Genomic DNA, 20,845 nt, shown 5'->3' with positions numbered 1-20,845 from the left:
ACGTGTTGGTAGCGAACGGTCAGTGTGCTCAGAAGAGCTGATTCACAACTGGACTCATTAACTCGGGTGCAGCCTCACACTGGCATGTTACATCCCTGCTCCGGAGCAGTTTTCTATGCCATGCTGCACTGCCATGTGGAAGCTGCACTGTCATTAGCACTGCTGAGGCCAGATCCCCAAACTGTGTGGGCTCGCTGGGCTGCAGGGCTCCCTTGGGTGAGTCATGAGAATGCCTCCATGAGTAACTTAGCAAGATAAGTCTTGAACGTGTCTGTCCTGTAAAGCCTGTAAAGCACCCTGCAGATAACCTGTCCTCAGAAAGGTGGTAAGAAGAATTACTGTTTCACAGGCAGAACCAAACACAGAACAAGACCCGGCTTGTTTAGCGCACTGCCAAATGTTCAAATTAGGCTCAAGGTCAGATCTTGTCTGCCAGGAAACCAAATGACAATCAGGCATACCAGCTTCCTCTATTCTGTAATAAATGTGCAGGACACTAAGCATGGACTGCTAAAAGACAAGACGTATCCAAAGCAGTGCTCCCTTGACACTAAGCTGGTTTTAATGCCAAAGTTCCACCTGCAGGCATAATAAAGCCTTCACACACCACTTAATGACTGAAGCATGGTCAGAATAAAGCAGTGGAATGCCTGGTTGCCTGTTATTGTTCCCTATAATTCAAAATTTTGTTTCAGTATTTACATCATTTCCTTGTGGTTCAGATGAAAAACTCATTTTTAAGTATTTGTGCCACTTTGTTTTGACTCATTTGCTGAACAAACTGTAATTTCAGAAAGCCTCTTCTGAGCACAGTTATTTGTAATAGTTTTTTTTCTGAAACTCGTTCTTCAGAAAAGATTGGTTCCCAGCTCAACAGGTGAATTGATGCATGATAACTGAACCCCCAGTATATTTTTGGCAACAAAATCAAATTTGACAACGAGTGATCCTATCATTGACAAGTGACAGTGTTGTGAATTTGGAATTAAACTACACTCTTCCACATCACATTTGGACAAATACTGATTAACTAGAGTGATTTTGAGACTGAGGAGATGGTTTTGAGAGAAGCAACATTCCCACCAAATTTTTTTGCCGACCATAAAAGAACTCAGGTTTCCCAGATATCCTAGTCTTGAAGAAGAGACATTGCAGAGGACCGTGTTCATAAGATATGATGTGATGTTTACATTGTATGTTTCTTATTTGATATTAAATACTATGCATTGTAGAGTGTATTCAATGTATCGTTGCATAAATTGCATAAATCATGTATTATGTATTTCAGAAATCATATATCACGTATTTTATCTGTGGTATGTGATGTTATTCACATCCTCCACAGCAGGATGCACCGCCTGTCGTCGACTGTGGCAATGGGGTCTCAGAAATGTTGGTTTCTGGTGTGAACATCTCAGCAGAACTGATCCAGTGATTTAGGGATGGGTGGAGGATGAACATAGCTTTGGCTGGCTTCTTCCCCCAGGCTCTCCTGGTAACTGAATCCTTCTTGACAGGGAGAAATACACACACCTGTGCACTGATTTCCCCCACATTATTTTTTGGGAACATTTCTAATCTCATTCTCTGAGGTGTGATGTCATATGTACCAGCACATCAATTGTTCTCTTTATTTACAATCAGATGTTGCTGTCAAGGTCAAACTACAGCAAAAATAGGGCAGAAATGCAAAGCATATCCTTATGAAATTAAATTAAATTCTCATAAAACTATCTTCCCTCCAAAGCAATTTATCTGCGTTTTCTGAAAACATGGAAGGTGGGGGACAGAGCTTGAAAAACATTCAGTCCTGCTAGCATGACTATGTGATTTCAGTGGTTTCATATGCCTAATCCCTACAGAGCAGGTTCTCCAGTTAAAGTGGAGCCAGTAGATGGCCGAAACAGAGATCTCTTTATGTACCACGGCCTGAAAAGTCTTTGGTGTAATACAGTTGAGCAAAAAGGGAGTCTGTAGTTGAGATAAACCAGGTAATCTGAAGCAAGTGGAAACAGACTTCATTGCCTTTTTTTTTCCTGGAACAGAAATGTGCTAAAAGGCTCAATAATACAGTAATAATAAGTTTTCATTCATCACTAAACAACATTGTCAAAACTCAAGGATGACCTCTTGACGTGTTTTCTTTGCAATTGCTTTCACAGTCTAATCCAATCTTTGCTGCTTCAAGGTTTCTTTTCACAATAAGTCAGCTCCCATTCTATCCACAAGATCTACGAAGAGGTGATAGGCATGTGGTGGAATTTGCACAGCTTCAGTTTCACTTATGGTTTTGTCATTCACCATGGCAAGATTTAAACTGGGCTATTCTATTAATCTATCACATAGATTACCATCTTTTGTTGCCTTATTACATTGTCTGCCTAATAATACAAAATTTCCCCAAAGCAAACAGCTCATGGATTAAGACAATAAAGAATTTCCATCCTGACCTTGATTGATCTTATCTGTACTGTACAGATAATTTCTGGATGCCACAGCTGGGTATATCTTCCTTCATCCTGAGCCTGCATGAATGAAGTGAGATGAGAATTATAAAGGTCACAGGAAGCCATAATAAAATCTTTCATCTTATCTTTGCAGAGCTCAGATACTTCAGAGCAATTACTTCCCTGTATCTCCTCCTGAAAACATGCAGAAACTATAAATGAACTTCTACTAACCATTTCCTTAATACACAAATAGTTCCTCAGGGGTGTGACAAACATAAAAGGTAGAGGATCAAAATAAACCCTCATCTCTTTTTTTGATCTTTGAAACATTTTCCCTCTGTTCAGGGTTATGAAAGGCACCCCTGTAGTGCCATCAAAACAGACTCCAGATGAGCTCACATTTCTCTCAGTAGCAGTCTAACCATACAGAAACAGAAACCCTATTTAAATTAGACCTCATGTGATTTTTGTGGTACCTACCTGCTACCAAAAGAAATGCCATTATGTAAACCTTCATGCTACACACCATGTGTGATAAATCCTTGGTGTGTCCTAATTTCTTAATGTCAAAAATATGATTATTCTGTTAAATTTTGTATTTTATGTATGGTCAGACTACATGCCTGTAGTTTTATATAGTGCACAACGTTACTGAGAGAAATAGATTAGACAATATTTGTATATTGCTATTAAAGGTTATTTTGCAGAAGTTGTTTACAGAAACTGTTTCACAGGTATTTTCACCACGCTGATGAGATACAGGGGCTCTTTGTTAAGGATGAGATGGAGGGGCCATACAGACCCTCTACAGTCTTGCAGGACCGTTACCTGTAGGTCCCCTCTTGTGTGAACATCTGACCTCTGGACCATCTGGAGGAATAGGAGTCGGTGCATTTGATCCTTGTTGCCATTTCCATATCCAAAAATATTGTAAAGCACAGTGGGGTGGATTGTTGTAACAGCATAAGGATCCCAGCTTTGGAATATGCAAGCCTGCCTTTGGAAGTGGTCTGCTAACAAATCTGAGTGTAAACCACAGGTTTGGAAAGCAAAGATTTTGAGGGAATTCAGAGCATGAAGTCCAGCACTTTGTAAAGGACTTGTATCTGACTGCATACTGCAGGCATAGGGGCTTGGTTAATGAACAGCTGGACACTCAAGAGGTTTGCTAAACTGGGGAATCTCTTCAGTTAAGTGAACTTAGGGTGCAGGGTTATTTGCAAGGCAATTTGTGGAACACTGCTGGCCCAGGTGAAAGCTTCCTAGATTGCCCTTTGCAGGAGTTTTTCCTTGGAGAGGGGGCACTATCTGCAGTTAAAACTACAAAAGTTAAAACAAAATCTTCAGATTTTTTTTTTTTTCTTTTCCTTTTTTTTTTCTTCTTAATGAGGTTTTCAAGTTAGAGATTCTGGAGACACAGCAAAGGCAGCTGGGTACATGGAAAAGTTGTCATTGCAACACTGCAATGCTTCAGAGGCAAATGTAGAGTGTGCCAGTTGCTGTGAGTGACCTCCTTAGATTGATGAAATCAAGTGTACCCAGGGCTTATGAGAGGAGGAGACTAAGGTAGGAACAGATTGTAGGGCACACTCTCCAGGAAAACATTCCCCTCTAGAAGCACGTACTTGATACCAAAGACACAGCTGCCTGCACTGGAATGACAGAAGCTAAACTTGTGTATCTGAACCTGACCCAGTCAAAGCAGGGTCTCATCTGACTATCTCATTACAGATGTCCATGCTCACGACAGCTTTATTGGTGATTCTAGTGCAAAAATAAGACTCTCTTCCCCTCCCTCTTTCTCCAAGGCTTCTCAGGAAAAACACACATGCAACTCCCTGCCACAACACACATACATCCTGCTTGCAATGTCTTCTGGATTTCTGACTCATTTAGAGTAAGAATCACATCTAGGACACATCACAGGTACTGCCCTCAATTTCATTCCTGGTCCACACCTTCATTCAGAATTTGTTAAAAATTGTCTATCAGGAAAAGAAAATCTTTCTGCAAAAGAAATTCTTTCTGAGCATTGTGAAAGAATCAGAGAAAATAGCGGCAGTCTCTCATGGAAAACAAATTTCACTGCTTGCCCCAAGGAGTAGGGGTTGTTCCAGATAATGTGTTCCAGTTACTGGGAATTCCAAGTTCTGACACCTTCTGAAGAAGGACAAACATGAAGTTCTAAGCTTATCAGGTCACTCACACTGCAATGGACTTTTGAACCAAAGCAATGAGATGTCTGGTTATACGACATCAAAACCAAGATATGATATTTAATGATTTTGATCCCTGAGCATGATATCAGCCATTCCCAGTTCTTTGGAACTAGGTGATTTGTACTTTCACTTCTGAGCAAGTATAAATGCAGGCAGGTGAGAAACCCTTCACAGTCAGCAGCCCTGCACTGCAGGAATTGCCCTCAGCTCTCCCCAGCCCTGCAGCTGACATCAAGGTAAGAGGCAAACACTGCACGGGAGAACTGGAAGGGTTTCTGGGGCAGCTGCTGTGAAATAGAGGGAAGGGAAGGAGGCTTTAGTGTTGGGGTGAGAGCTGCAGCACAGACGTGAGGCTCTGCTGTCTGCATGTGCAGAGACTGAACCCATCTTTTGGGGCATGAGGAGATGGCTGCTACAGGACAAGCCAACCCCAAAGGGGAGAGGGTGGAGGGGGCCAGTGACACACAATTGGGAGGGGTGAATTTGAGAGTATTTTGCAAGTTGACCTTGCAGATGCACCTAAACCAAGGCACACAGCTAATTTAACCTGGGTACTTCTGAGCACACATCACATTTTATGTTTTCCCTCAAAACTGAAATTTCTGTGTCATGTCCTCCCTCCTTTCCAGCTGCTGCTATGTTTATCCTCTGCTAAAAAAGTTCTACTTTTCCTTTTGTCCACCACACTTCCCATCACTTTGTGTCTGCAGTATGAAGAAGGCTTCTTACAAGCATTGCTTGTTTTCTGTCTTCCTTTTGTGCAGGCTGTCATCCAGCTCCTATAGCAAGGCATCTGCACTCCAGAAGTTCTACTGAGATGGGAAAAATCATCATTTATGAGCATGCCAACTTCCAGGGTCTGTCCAAAGAATTCACCACTAACATTTCCGATCTAAAAGATGCAGATTGGAATGATGTTGTCTCGTCAGTGAAAGTCGTTGGCCGGCCTTGGGTGGTTTATGAGCATCAGAACTACCAAGGCCGATTCCTGGTTTTTGAGGAGGGAGAACATAGCTTTGTTGGTAAAGATATGAATGACAAGATCAGTTCTCTGCAGGTGATCACTGAAGATCTGCACAATCCCCAGATCACTCTCTACGAACACGTCAATTATCAAGGGAAGAGCAGAGTAATAAGACAAACAACCAACCTGGCTGCAGGACACTACAATGACATGATCTCTTCTCACAAAGTCCAGAAAGGTGTCTGGCTGCTGTGTGAACATAGCGATGGAAGTGGAATTCAATACCTTGCACGAGAGCACGAACACCTTCCAAATTACAAGGCAATTGATTTCAATGACAAGCTTTCCTTCCTGCGTCCCCTGCGCCCTGGCTGTGGCTGTTAGAATGCAAATCCTGCAGCGCTGAGGAAAGATGCAGCCCCGGCAAGAAATTTGAGACCTAGAGCTCCGCCTCTGCTTGTGGTACCTTTTCCCCCAGTGTCCCAGGACTACTGAATGTGAGAGCTCTCTGCTGTGCTGCACTGCAGATCTGTACTTCTCTATCCTGCCTTGCACTCTTCTCCCACCCCACAAATGCAAGAATCGTCATGCTTGATCATAGGAAAGTGTGTCCAAGCTAGGAGGCATGACAGATGTGTGATACCTAATGTACCCTCAGGTGGCATTCCAGAGTCTGGGCTATGGAATGTAGAAGCATTGCATGTTGTTCCAGTTGCTAAGTGAAGCAGAGAATGTTAGAACAGAACCAGCACCACTTCCTTTGTAATTTGCTTTGCAATGCCCCTATTGGTGCTGTGGCCTCTGCCACTCTCTGTAATCTGTTTTGTGTTGGCGCCATTAAAGAATCTTTTGCAATCAGCGGTGAGTTGTTTTGTGCATCTTTAGAACTGATAAATATTGCTCTTTCATGGTGAGATATCAGTGTGTATCCAGAGAATGCTTCAGACAGTCACTTGCAAATATTTTCCTGGATGTCTCCTGGAGAATTGTGTCTCCTTACAGTATCACTGGTCAGTAACAGTGGGTTCAAGCTTGACTCAAAAAGTCTTGGTGAGCCGGTAGATTGCTGCTGATCCTGGCCAAAGTCTCACCTCTAGATGGTGCCTAGCTATCACATGCTTGGTTGTATCTCAAGGCAGTGATTGTAGTGATGATACAGTCTCCTACTGCCCAAATCACATAATAAACAGAATGCTTTCACTAATTTCAGTTCTTTAATCCTAATGGTAAAACCCAGCTTGATTTTTAAACCTCTAGTATCTTGGTAAGGGATGAGGGATGACAAGGTATTCCAGGATCTGTTTTGCTATGGGAAGTTCCCCTGGAAGTGCACAGTCTCAGCCCTCCTCCATCACTGCCCAGTGACAGCTGCACGCCCTGAGCTGTGTATGGTGACAGCTGTCACATGGCAGCTCTGCACTGCAGTGTTCATCTCCTCTGTGTTGACCTCCTGTTTGCCCTGATTTCCTTGCACTGCTCCCTGGGCTGGTCACACAGGAGCTGCACTTGGCCTTTTGGACCCTCATGAGCTGCCCATGATGCTAGGGCTGAAGCTTGCCACGGTTCCTCTGCAAGGTCCCTTTGGACAGTTCTGTCTGTGTGTCTGTCTGTCTGTGTGTGTGTGTCTGTCTGTCTGTCTGTCTGTCTGTGTGTCTGTGGCTGCCATGTCCAGCTGAAGCTGTGTTACCTGTGGTGAGACTTGCTGCCTCTATCAGCTCCCCGTGCCTTCCTGCAGCCTCTCTTCCCCTCTTCTCACCCACCAACACAGCTGTGGCCACTTTCCCAGCATCTCCTGTTCCCTCAGCACCTCGCAGGAAATATTTTCACAGCAGTACAGTAAGCAACATTCCTGCTCCACACTGCTTTCTTTCCCCTGGTTTCATAACCAGCATGCAACAATATCTTCCATTTTGCATCCTGCCTTGAGCAGCAGTTTGATGCAGAAAACCTTGGAGGTACCTTCCAGCCTAAACTTTGATAGGAGTCCATGCACTCTACTTGGAACGTCAAAGGCACAACTACCCCTGCCCCAGAGAGGAGTGCAATCCTACAAAGCAGAAAAGAAAAGGTTCAAGGAGAGATATGGATGGAAATGTGTCAGAAACTTTTCATTTGATTTCCATAGGTTTTCTTTTGGTTTTTTAAATCAAAGACAGAATCTAAACAACGAATGAAGTGTCAGGTCTAAAATCCTAGCAAGGGATTTTTGTAAGTTTTTCAATAATAAGAGGATGCAGTAAAGGTGGAGAAGGACTTTGACCCTTCAGTGTAGGGGATTACATTTGAGAACAGAGCAGGTAAGACCTGCCACTGAACTGGGAGGGACCTGTAAATATCCAAGAAGTAATCCCCAACTTATTGTACACATGACTTGATGATGGCACTTCTTCATTGGAATTGAACAAAGGATAAAATCAGGCAGAAAGTGACAAAGGCTTTTAAATCTTCCTTAGAATTACTGACAGAAAGCTTGATCCTGGAAGGGACTTCCCTAGTCCAAGGCCGCCTTCACAGCAGAGTTACCTCCAGACATGGCCGGGTTAGACATGGCCATCTTCAAGAGATTTCTGAACAACCGCAAGGGTGGAAATTCCCCACAGTCTCTGACTTTATTAAGCAGCAGACTGGACCAAAAGGCATCCAAAGGTCCCTTTCACCCAGAATTGTCTTAGGATCCCACAATCCTCCTGGCTCACAGCATCTCTCAAGCTCATGACTTAAGGATCAAGACTGGCAAATCCTAATGTTACCTGAGCTCTATTGTTCCTGAGGAATCTTGCCCTAAATAAAGGGTCTCAGCTGACTATCTCACATTACAGATGTGCATGCTCACAGCAGATTTATTGGTTAGTCCATTGCAAAAATAACACCCTCTTCCCCTCCCCCTTTCTTCAAGGCTTCTCAGGAAAAACACACATGCACCTCCCTCCCACAACACACATACATCCTGCTTGCCGGCTTGCAATGTCTTCTGGATTTCTGACTCATTTAGAGTAAGAATCACATCTAGGACACATCACAGGTGCTGCCCTCAATTGCATTCCTGGTCCATACCCTCTTTCAGAATTCCTGGAAAACTGTCTATCAGGGAAAGAAAATCTTTCTGCAAAAGAAACTCCTTTCGAGTATAATGAAAGGGTCAGAAAAAATAGTAGCTTCAACCGTTCATAACAAATTTCCCTGCTACCTCCAAATAGAAAAGTTGCCATATTTCTGTTTGCATGCAGCAGCTTTATTACTAATTTAACTGCATTAAAGAATTAATTGGTTGAAGCATTTGAGATCCAACAGGTCTGCCTCATTTCTTGACTTTTTGTCCTGTCTCATCAGTGATTGAAGTTCCAAGCAAAATTTCACTCTAGGTATGCCAGTTAGGAGAGCAGTTTGCTACCAATCCAAGAAAAGCATAAGAAGATTGCAAATAGATGGTGTTAGGAGGTGAAATTGCAGGGCTGATCTGGTGTTTCATTGATATTATGTGCCTCTCTCAACACTGAGTTTGCTCAGCCATCATTGTTCTCCTAATTAATCCATAACCCGTCACTCTAATTGTTTGTGTGAGGTGCAATCAAACATCTGATATTTAGGAACGTTCTGCATGGGAGTGTTTGGCCGGGGTCACAGTGATTTTTAACATGTTCACCAAGACTTTAGCATTGGTTGAGCCAAGCCTGAACCCCCTGTTACTGACCAGTGAAACTGGAAGGTGATAAATCCTTTCAGGGAACCTCCATTAATAAAAAGCCTCAAAATGACTGCTTGACACATTTTCTGTACACACAATGACATCTCTCCGTGGAAAGGCAATATTTATCTGCACAGAACAGTTCCATAAAACTGACCATCTGTTGCTTTCAAGAACATCTTTATTGGCAGCAACCCAAAAGAGGTTACAGACAATGGCAGAGGCCAAGTTATCCCAAGGGCTTTGTTAAGCAAATCGCAAAGGAAGGGCCATAAGCAGAGGCAGAGATCAAGGACTCAGATTCCTTTCTGGGGCTGCATTGTCCCTCAGGAGGGGTCACAGTATCGGCAATCTAAGAGTCACGGCCAGGGCGCAGGGGACGCAGGAAGGAAAGCTTGTCATTGAAGTCAATCGTCTTGTAATTGGGAACGTCTTCATGTTCTTGGGAAAGGTGTCGAGGTCCACTTCCATCGCTGTTTTCACACAGCAGCCAGACACCTCTCTGGACTTTGTGAGAAGACACAATGTCATCATCTTCTCCCCCAGCCAGATTGGTTGTTTCTCTCACTATTCTGCTCCTCCCTTTATATTCAACATGCTGATAGAGAGTGATCTGGGGATTGTGCAGATCTTCAGTGATCAGTTGCAGAGAACTGATCTTGTCATTCATATCTTTACCAACAAAGCTATGTTCTCCCTCCTCAAATACCAGAAACTGACCCTCATACTCAACGTGCTCATAAGCCACCCAAGGTTGGCCACCGACTTTCACTGACGACACAATATCATTCCAACCCACAGCTGTTAGGTTGGGAATGTCAGTGGTGAATTCTCTGGACAGACCCTGGAAGTTGGCATGCTCATAAATGATTATTTTTCCCATCTCAGTAGGACTTCTGGAGTGCAGATGCCTTGCTATAGGAGCTGGATGACAGCCTGCACAAAAGGAAGACAGAAAACAAGCAATGCTTGTAAGAAGCCTTCTTCATACTGCAGACACAAAGTGATGGGAAGTGTGGTAGACAAAAGGAAAAGTAGAACATTTTAGCAGAGGATAAACATAGCAGCAGCTGGAAAGGAGGGAGGACATGACACAGAAATTTCAGTTTTGAGGGAAAACATAAAATGTGATGTGTGCTCAGAAGTACCCAGGTTAAATTAGCTGTGTGCCTTGGTTTAGGTGCATCTGCAAGGTCAACTTGCAAAATACTCTCACATTCACCCCTCCCAACTGTGTGTCACTGGCCCCCTCCACCCTCTCCCCTTTGGGGTTGGTTTGTCCTGTAGCAGCCATCTCCTCATGCCCCAAAAGATGGGTTCAGTTTCTGCACATGCAGACAGCAGAGCCTCACGTCTGTGCTGCAACTCTCACCCCAACACTAAAGCCTCCTTCCCTTCCCTCTACTTCACAGTAGCTGCCCCAGAATCCTTCCAATTCTCCCGTGCAGTGTGTGCCTCTTACCTTGATGTCAGCTGCAGGGCTGGGGAGAGCTGAGGGCAATTCCTGCAGTGCAGGGCTGCTGTCTGTGAAGGGCATCTCACCTGCCTGCATTTATACTTGCTCAGAAGTCTTGTGCAACCCTCCAGGTGACAGAATGAAAAGCGACTGAAACTCTCTAAAAGCCAGATCAGCCACAGTAATTCAAAGTGCATTTTGACACAGGGGCTGTGGATGTTTCCTGATTGTGTCAGTTTATATTCTGGCTGTCCTATGAAGTGCTAAAAATGTACAAGGACTTTCTGTGGAAGATATCCCGGTTAGGATTTCCAGGTCTCAGAGATGGCATTGAAGTACCAGTTTTTGCAAAAAAAGAAAAAAAAATCCCTAGAATTATGGAATCATTTGGCTTGGAAAGGCCTCCAAATCATTAAGTCCAACCTTTGCCTAAATACCACCATGCCCACTAATCCATACAGCAATTTTCACTTCTACTTCCCTCTCCTGTCTTCCTAACCAGCATGGGACAAAATCTCCCCATTTTCCATCCTGGTGTGAGCAGAAGTTTGAAGTAGAGGATCCTCAACTTTCCTTCAGGCTTAAATGCTTGAAGGAGTCGATACACTCTCCTTGGCTTGTCATGGGGACAGCTACCCCTGCACCAGGGAGGAGTGCAATCCTACAAAACAGCAACTAAATGGCTAAAGGAGGGATATGGAAGGCAATGCGTAAGGAAATTTGCTTTTGCTCTTGCCAAGGATTGATTTGGGATGTATTTAATCAGACAGTATCCAAACAAATATGGAAGTGTCCTGTTCACAAACCTAGCAAAGGCTTCTCAAAAGTGTTTCAGTAATAAGAGAATGAAATAAAGATGGAGAAGGACTTTGAGCCTGCAGTAGGGGGCATTACATTTGACAAGAGAGCAGGTGAGAGCCTGTGGAGGAATGGGGAGGTGTCCGATATTGAGGAAATAGATTTTAAAATGTCCAAACAACAAGTAAAGTCATGGTTGTTGTACACATGACTCAATGATGACAGTTTTTCATTGAAATTGAACAATGGATGAAACTAGGCAAAAAGTGACAAAGGCTTTAAAATCCTCCTTAGAATTACTGACAGAAAGATTTATCCTGGAAGGGATGTTCCTAGTCCAAACTCTTATTTACAGCAGAGCAACCTCCAAAGGACACCAGGTTACTCATGGCCAACTACAAAAGATTTCTGAACAACTATAAGGGTGGAGATTGCCCACAATCTCTGGTCTTTCTTCCAGTGGTGAAAAACACTTCAGGCTATGGGTTTTTTTCCTTCTTTTCAGTCAGAGCTAACTCGTTTCCAGATAAGACTCTTTCGCGATCTCCTTTTGCTGTGGCCCGTTGAGAAACCATAGCATTGTCTCTTCCATGGTTGAGAAAAATTTTCATGATAAGGACAGAAAATTTTAAATCACAGCACCCAGAGAGGTTGGGTGGTATCCACACTCAAGAGTTTTCAAGACCTGACAGGATAAAGCTGGGTGCAAACATAATTCATACATAATAACTACCTCACAGTTGTCCCTGTGTTAAGCAGCTACTGGATCCAATGGCAACCAAAGGTCACTTCCGGTTTCAATTATCTACCAAACAAAAAATCCTCCTAAAATCCTCCTGGCTGCCTGGATCATCCAAAGTCATCACGTAAGGACCAAGACAGGCAAATCCCAGTATTTCCTGAGCCATTTTGCTCCTGAGGAATCTTGCTATAAAGAAAGATGGTCAATGTCCCTTGTCCATCTCTTCTACTCAGCCTTGTCACACCAATGCTGTCCTGATGGGGATTTCTGTGCACTGGCATTGACTCAGTGGGTCTAATGAGCTCCTTTGCATTGCCCTTGCACTCAGCAATTAATGTGTCCCTGCAATTTGTCTCTCCCCAGTTTAGTGTTTGGGGCTTTCTTGGTGAATTTGGGGTTTTTTGGAGGGAAATTTTTCAGGATGTGGTTCCTCTGTTTTCAAGAGAGTAGAAGTAGAATCACATCCTACCAAAAACGTGCAAGAAAGAGGGAACTGAGAGAGCATCTGCAGATCTGTAGGATTTCAACACACAAGATGCACTTTCTAAGAAAGCCATGATAGTTCCCACAAACAGCAGATAAGGATTGAAAGTAAAAGGAAAGAAAGTTACACGTGAGTGATTCCTCTGTGGGAAAAGGTTCTATGGTTTCTTTCTGGCCAAGCCACTTTTTGAGTGCTGTATGTAGGGATAGCTCAGGATGAGCGGAGTTCAGCACCAGGAACTCCTCCTGCTCAGCTGCTGAGCCCAGGCTGCACGAGCTCTGTCGAGGGTTGCTTTTCCCAGTGCCGCTGCCCAGGCTGCAGGGGCAGCCTGTGCTGGGGTTGACTGTGTGACCCAGGGACAGACACACACGTGTGCACAGAAAGGACACAGTCACGGCCACCTGCACCAGCTGCCACACAGCAGTGGCTGCTCTCAGCTGCCCCACAGCTGACACCACCAGCACTCCCACAGAATGGGATGGAAGACAGACAGCCCTGTCTCCTTCCTCCTCTGCAGCTCATCCTCATGGAAGCCCTCTCGTGAAGACCTGTACACCCTCACTCTCCACAGCCACAAGCACCTTCACAGGTGCTTCCAGCAGGACTGAGAGCCCTCAACCTGTCCAGTCTCATACCTGGCTCTGGACTCTCTGACCAGAGGACATTTTGGTGCCTCCGACTCCCTGGCTAGTGCAGCTTGGTGCTTGTAGCCAGCACCCCTCACACCACACACTGCTCTCACTGTGGTTCTGCAGTCGTGGGTGCCTTGAATCCCAGCACGAGTCTCCTGCTGGCCTGAAATCCCTGTCTGTATCACTGCTCCACCTCCTGGTTGCTCCATCTCAAACTTGGCTGGCAAATCACACCATTATAACTACTCTTGAACCAAAAATGTCTTTATCAAATAAAGTTAATGAAAGAAAAGCTGTCATGCTCCACATACCCTTACAAGCTTGTCTTCCCACGCTTTAAATATCACAAGTGGTAGAAGCCTGTGGAGCAAGATGTGTCTTAGTGGGACAGAGAGAGACACCTATTAGGTTGGTGGCTGGAGGAGGAGAGACACCAAGGCTCAGCAGAACAATCCATTGAGGTTTAGGCCTGTGCAGGATCCATGCCTCTTCAGTCTGGTCTTGCAGACCCCATGCCCTGCAGCAGCCTCTGTGACACGTGTCACTGACTCTGTTGTAGCTGAGGTGTTCATGCAAGTCCAGCCATGGCCTCCCTGCCAAAGTACCACACACTGCTCTGTGCCACGCAGTGCTCAAAGCCTGGGGAAGACACTCTTACACCCAGCATGACCACTCAGCGATCCAGGTCTCAGAGCTGTCTCCAACTTTTCCCCAGCTTCTATTTGTGATAGTGGTTGGGCTGCTGCAGGCAATTTCCTCTGAGTGGACATCATAGTGTCTTTCAACACAAATGTAAGCAGAAATTAAAAATCAGTCAAAGAAACAGCGTGTTACTTTTGTGCTGAGAATCCGTTTTTTGCGAAATGTAGATTTTAATGAGAATTTTAAGTGACAACATAAAACATGATGTGAAAATATAAACCAGAAATATTTTAAACTATTGACAAAGCAATGAGGGCTCAGAGCTGACTCTGGGAAGTGCTCTAGAGATGACTTTGTAATGTTGTCCAGAATGCCTGTGAGTTAATTTCAAAACCAGCAGTGAGGAAGCACCACCTCCAGTAGCACAATCCTGTAATGTAAGTTCCTACTGATAAGTGACCAAAGGTAGTTATTTAAAATGCAGAAATAGAGATGATTCTGCAATTTATTGTTAGTTTCATTTAATTCAGTAACTCATGAGATGATGTTTCTAGTGCTTGGAAGTTGGTCAGGAAGCCTAGAACAGAACAAGTCAGATCAAAGTGCCTGAAAGACAGTGACCAGAGACTGAATGGGCTGAGTCCTGGGGATGCACACTACAGATTTCCCAGCAGAAGAGTTTATGGGATGCTGTTTTCTGCAAAGCAGAGTTCCAGTAGGAGTCACTGAGAGCATAGTGTGGCACTTGGGAGAACCAATAACTTGATGTAGGAAATAATTTGTACCCATCTGGAGAAGAAAATAAAGGAGGATGGGGAAATAAGGAGAAAGAGTATCAGTGGTCCATGGAGAGTGATGGAAAAAACTGACCTAGGAAAAACATAAAAAGAAATATCATCTGAAACATTTAATTCAGCCTGAATTGGAAAAATGTTCGGAGTCATATTTAGCATAATAATTGCTGCATGACATGTTTGTTGAAAAGACACAGTGTCTAACCAGATTCAATTGTTTAATTCCAAAACTGTAAGTAAAAAGCACTACTTAAAATAAAAGAGTATTGAGTGCAAAATGAAAGTTTGCAAATATCTATGTTTCTTTTGCCATGTTTCTGCCTTAAAATTCTGACTTTGAAGCTGGTTTTACACCATGCCAGAAGGTCTCTATTTACATCCTTATTCTGGGTTCTACACTGTGATCTTCTGTGTGGTTTTGAGACAACAATACTGATGGCTTTGATTATCATCTACAATAGTACCATCTCCATCTATTACTATACATAAATATATGCGTGATTATATAAGTCACAGAATCAGAGAATGGTTTGGGCTGCAAGGGACCCTAAAGAACCCTTCCAGACAAGGGGCATCCACACATTCAGTGGGCTGAACACGAACCGGTTGTGCCCAGGTGGCCAAGAAGGCCAATGGCACCTGGCCTGTATCAGCAATGGTGTGGCCAGCAGGACCAGGGCAGGGATCATCCCCTTGTACTCAGCACTGGTGAGGCCACACCCGGAATCCTGTGTTCATTTGGGTCCCTCACTGCAAGACAGACACATTGAGGTGCTGGAGCATGTCCGGAGAAGGACAACAGAGCTGGTGAAGGGTCCGGAGGAAAGACCTGATGAGGAAGAGCTGAGGTAGCTGAGTGTGTTTATTTTAGAGAAAAGGATGCTCAGGGGGGACCTTATCACTCTCTACAACTGCAAGATAGGAGCATGTAGCCAGGTGGGTTGCTCTGTTCTGCAGTCAAACAGTGATGGGACAAGGGGAAGCACCCTCAACTAGTGTATGGAGAAGTTCAGGCTGGTGATTAAGAAGAACATCTTCACTGAAAGGGTAGTTAAATTTTGGGATGAGCAAACCAGGGAAGGGATGGAGTGACCATCCCTGAAAGTGTTCGAAACACAAGGAGAAGTGACATTTCCAATATGGATTAGTAAGCATGGTGGTATGCAGGCAAAGGTTGGACTTGATCATGGATGCCTTTTCCAAACTTAATGATTCCATAATCCTAGGGAGAGAAAGGATTTCCTTTTTAAAAAAAAGCTGGTGCTTTAGCACCATCTCTGTGATCTGGACATGCCCATAAAAAGACCATGGTCATTTCAAATACTTCCAAGGAAATAAAGAATACAAATTTCCATAAGCAGGAAACAACCACAGCCCCGGTGTCAAAATGTACTTTGGTATATTTCAATTACTGTGGCTGACCTGGCTTTTGGAGAGCTTCGGACACTTTTCATTCTGTCACCTGGGGTGTTGCACACGACTTCTGAGCAAGTATAAATGCAGGCAGGTGAGATGCCCTTCACAGACAGCAGCCCTGCACTGCAGGAATTGCCCTCAGCTCTCCCCAGCCCTGCAGCTGACATCAAGGTAAGAGGCACACACTGTGCGGGAGAACTGGAAGGATTCTGGGGCAGCTACTGTGAAGTAGAGGGAAGGGAAGGAGGCTTTAGTGTTGGGGTGAGAGTTGCAGCACAGACGTGAGGCTCTGCTGTCTGCATGTGCAGAAACTGAACCCATCTTTTGGGGCATGAGGAGATGGCTGCTACAGGACAAACCAACCCCAAAGGGGAGAGGGTGGAGGGGGCCAGTGACACACAGTTGGGAGGGGTGAATGTGAGAGTATTTTGCAAGTTGACCTTGCAGATGCACCTAAACCAAGGCACACAGCTAATTTAACCTGGGTACTTCTGAGCACACATCACATTTTATGTTTTCCCTCAAAACTGAAATTTCTGTGTCATGTCCTCCCTCCTTTCCAGCTGCTGCTATGTTTATCCTCTGCTAAAATGTTCTACTTTTCCTTTTGTCCACCACACTTCCCATCACTTTGTGTCTGCAGTATGAAGAAGGCTTCTTACAAGCATTGCTTGTTTTCTGTCTTCCTTTTGTGCAGGCTGTCATCCAGCTCCTATAGCAAGGCATCTGCACTCCAGAAGTCCTACTGAGATGGGAAAAATAATCATTTATGAGCATGCCAACTTCCAGGGTCTGTCCAGAGAATTCACCACTGACATTCCCAACCTAACAGCTGTGGGTTGGAATGATATTGTGTCGTCAGTGAAAGTCGGTGGCCAACCTTGGGTGGCTTATGAGCACGTTGAGTATGAGGGTCAGTTTCTGGTATTTGAGGAGGGAGAACATAGCTTTGTTGGTAAAGATATGAATGACAAGATCAGTTCTCTGCAACTGATCATTGAAGATCTGCACAATCCCCAGATCACTCTCTATCAGCATGTTGAATATAAAGGGAGGAGCAGAATAGTGAGAGAAACAACCAATCTGGCTGGGGGAGAAGATGATGACATTGTGTCTTCTCACAAAGTCCAGAGAGGTGTCTGGCTGCTGTGTGAAAACAGCGATGGAAGTGGACCTCCACACCTTGCCCAAGAACATGAAGACGTTCCCAATTACAAGACGATTGACTTCAATGACAAGCTTTCCTTCCTGCGTCCCCTGCGCCCTGGCCGTGACTCTTAGATTGCCGATACTGTGACCCCTCCTGAGGGACAATGCAGCCCCAGAAAGGAATCTGAGTCCTTGATCTCTGCCTCTGCTTATGGCCCTTCCTTTGCGATTTGCTTAACAAAGCCCTTGGGATAACTTGGCCTCTGCCATTGTCTGTAACCTCTTTTGGGTTGCAGCCAATAAAGGTGCTCTTGAAAGCAACAGATGGTCAGTTTTATGGAACTGTTCTGTGCAGATAAATATTGCCTTTCCACGGAGAGATGTCATTGTGTGTACAGAAAATGTGTCAAGCAGTCATTTTGAGGCTTTTTATTAATGGAGGTTCCCTGAAAGGATTTATCTCCTTCCAGTTTCACTGGTCAGTAACAGGGGGTTCAGGCTTGGCTCAACCACTGCTAAAGTCTTAGTGAGCATGTTGATTACTGCTGTGACCCCCGCCAAACACTCCCATGCAGAACGTTCCTAAATATCAGATGTTTGATTGCACCTCACATAATCGATTAGAGTGATGGATCATGCTGGAGACACAGTCCTCCACTGCCCAAATCACATAACCAAACAGCAAGTTCTCATAAATTTGAATTGACAGATTGATTGATCCCAGTGGAAACAACTGTCTCATGTTAAACCTGTAGTATCTTGGTAAGGGATGAGGGATGACAAGGTATTCCAGGATCTGTTTTGCCATGGGCAAGTTCCCCTGGAAGTGCACAGTCTCAGCCCTCCTCCATCACTGCCCAGTGACAGCTGCACGCCCTGAGCTGTGTATGGTGACAGCTGTCACATGGCAGCTCTGCACTGCAGTGTTCATCTCCTCTGTGCTGACCTCCTGTTTGCCCTGATTTCCTTGCACTGCTCCCTGGGCTGGTCACACAGGAGCTGCACTTGGCCTTTTGGACCCTCATGAGCTGCCCATGGTGCCAGGGCTGAAACTTGCCACGGTCCCTCTGCACAGTCCCTTCCGTCAGCATTATCAAACGCAGCCCTCAGCTCAGAGTCATCTGCAAACCTGCCCAGGGTGCACTTGACCCCAGTGCCTGGGCCACTGATGAGGACATGGAGCACTGCTGGTGCCAGGTGGGGACCCTTGAGGGACAGCCTGTGTTAGTGGTTTCCATTGATCCTGACAAGGCCATTCATGTGTGTGTGGCTAACAATTCCACATCTCAAACTACTTCCCGCATTTTTCACTCCTGTGCCCATATTTGTAGGCGCATGGAGGACAGGGGGGTGACTGGAGACAGCCAGGGCTGTTTCAGCAAAGCCTTCGCCTCCTGATCTGCAGGATCAGATTCGTTTGGGGATGAAAGACTGGGAGCAGCCCCGCTGTGAAGGGACTGGGGACAGTGCTGGATGGCAAACGGGACATGACCCAGCACTGTGAGCTGCAGCCTGGAAAGCCAGCTGTGTCCTGGGCTGCCAAAGAGTAGTCAGCAGGTCAGGGGAGAGGGTTCTTCCCTGTAATCCACTATGGTGAGCAGTCACTGGCACAGGTTGCCCAGAGAAGCTGTGGTTGACCCGTCCCTCAAAGCGTTCAAGGCCAGGCTGGATGGGGCTTTGAGCAACCTGGTCTAGTGGAAAGCGTCCCTGCTCATGGCAGGGGGTTGCAACTAGCTGGTGTTTAAGACTTCTCCCAGCCAAAATCATCCTGGGATTTGTGATTGTAGGATGTGCAAATTCAGCAATACAGTGAACCTTGCCTTGGTTTCAGGTCCTAGTCTCTCAGTTTCATATTCCTCTTTTTACATCTCTGTGACCTCTTTTGCAACACTTTTAAATTTTGAGTATCAGCACAATGAGTCCATCTAGCTCCGAGTACCAGCAAAATGCTGTGCTTTCCAAGGGTAACAGAGGAGGAAATTTGCCCTGTCCCTGTGTAGGGCTGTGGGGACAGAAGTCTCTGCTTAAGCTTCAGCATTTTTACAGCTGAGGCTGATTGGTTCATGCTTGTGGCATTAAAGGGCAGAAGAATAGTGTCTTTCTAGCTGCTTCTTAGGCATATAGTGGATAATGCCTGAATGTTGTGAAGCACAAAGGAAAAACACCACATATATGGAAGAAATTCAAGATTATGGATTTGTTTCATACAGTGGGAAAAAAAATTAAGATGCACAAACTGCTTTGTTTATGTAATTTACTCATTTCTGACACTATGACCTGAAGATTCTTGCAATATCTCACTTTAAAGTGTAATATGTAATCATTCAGTAAATCTTTTTTCTTTTCTTGGTAGTAGTAACTACCCTGAGATTGGTGCTTTGGGCTTATTTCTCCTTCTCATAAATGGAAGAAGGCCAAAGTAGCGAGTTACAATTAGCCTGGTAAAACTCAGGTAAAGACATTAGTTTTTCTTCAGGGTTATCAGAGTCTGGCTATCTTTGATTTCAGAAAAGTTTGCTATACTTATAAAAGACTATACCTACTCTTGCTGCAGTGTCTAAAGAAAGTGTAGGCAAAATTTAGTGAAGGAGGCAGGAAGAGAAGGAGGGACATGGACATTTCTGTCACTTGCATTTATTCTCTATAATTATTCCTTGTCTTTTTACTTACTCAATACAACCAGAAAGTAATCACTGACATTCAAATTTTAAAATAACCATAAAATTACCTGTTTGATCAGCTTGTTATGCATTGTCCAGCTGTCTCCTCTTCCCTGCCTTAGTTCTCTCATATGTTTTGCTTCATTTCCATGGCAGTTCTAAACCCTTCTGTCAAGATGAGTAAGGTCCTAGTGAAATCTTGAAGGAGTTGCTACGAGTACAAGATTTACCTGGAAACCTGGGAAAAGTCAAAAAAGCTTTTGAGTAGACAGGTAGGTAATTTCCCATATCTGGAGGAACGAAACACATGGCTTAGGGACCCCTATTCTTATGAAAGGAAGGCAAGAGAACTCCAGTAGGGAAGATAAATAAGGTAACATGCAATGCTTAATTCCAAACACCTGCGGCTGTCTTAATGTCTGTTCTCCTGGAGACGCAGTGGCTTGGCCATCTGCTTGCCCTAATTCTGATGCAGTAACACCCCATCAGCTGAGGACAGGGCTGTCTGTGTATCTGTCTGTGTATCTGTCTGTGTGTCTGTGTGTCTGTCTGTGTGTCTGTGGCTGCTATGCAGTGAGACTCGCTGTCTCTATCACCTCCCCGTGCCTTCCTGCAGCCTCTCTTCCCCTCTTCTCACACACCAGCACAGCCGAGGCCACTTTGGTTTGTTTGGATTTTTTTTAAATCAAAGACAGAATCTAAAATACAGTAATTTCACGACTATAAGGCACACCTTTTTGACTAAAATTTTCCC

The 20,845-nt window shown here is 44.6% G+C and overlaps 3 protein-coding genes across 3 annotated transcripts; 2 read left to right on the top strand and 1 right to left on the bottom strand.

Moving 5' to 3' along the window:
* Positions 1-5,486: 5,486 nt before the first annotated feature.
* On the top strand, positions 5,487-6,017 carry LOC117011609 (epidermal differentiation-specific protein-like). The gene has a single exon (XM_033087032.1). It carries the CDS (start codon positions 5,487-5,489, stop codon positions 6,015-6,017), a length of 531 nt encoding a protein of 176 aa, XP_032942923.1.
* Positions 6,018-9,670: 3,653 nt separating this feature from the next.
* LOC117011608 (epidermal differentiation-specific protein-like) lies at positions 9,671-10,201 on the bottom strand. The gene has a single exon (XM_033087030.1). It carries the CDS (start codon positions 10,199-10,201, stop codon positions 9,671-9,673), a length of 531 nt encoding a protein of 176 aa, XP_032942921.1.
* Positions 10,202-17,032: 6,831 nt separating this feature from the next.
* On the top strand, positions 17,033-17,563 carry LOC117011605 (epidermal differentiation-specific protein-like). Its single transcript, XM_033087024.1, has one exon. The coding sequence runs from the start codon at positions 17,033-17,035 to the stop codon at positions 17,561-17,563; it is 531 nt and encodes a 176-aa protein (XP_032942915.1).
* The last annotated feature ends 3,282 nt before the right edge of the window (positions 17,564-20,845 follow it).

Source organism: Catharus ustulatus, chromosome 2, assembly GCF_009819885.2.
Source record: "Catharus ustulatus isolate bCatUst1 chromosome 2, bCatUst1.pri.v2, whole genome shotgun sequence".
Lineage (NCBI taxonomy): Eukaryota > Metazoa > Chordata > Aves > Passeriformes > Turdidae > Catharus > Catharus ustulatus.
This window is presented reverse-complemented; position numbering and strand designations above follow the sequence as displayed.

Excerpts from the sequence above, each read along its gene's own strand:
- LOC117011609 (XM_033087032.1), top strand. The coding sequence starts at position 5,487 with ATGGGAAAAATCATCATTTATGAGCATGCCAACTTCCAGGGTCTGTCC.
- LOC117011608 (XM_033087030.1), bottom strand. The coding sequence starts at position 10,201 with ATGGGAAAAATAATCATTTATGAGCATGCCAACTTCCAGGGTCTGTCC.
- LOC117011605 (XM_033087024.1), top strand. The coding sequence starts at position 17,033 with ATGGGAAAAATAATCATTTATGAGCATGCCAACTTCCAGGGTCTGTCC.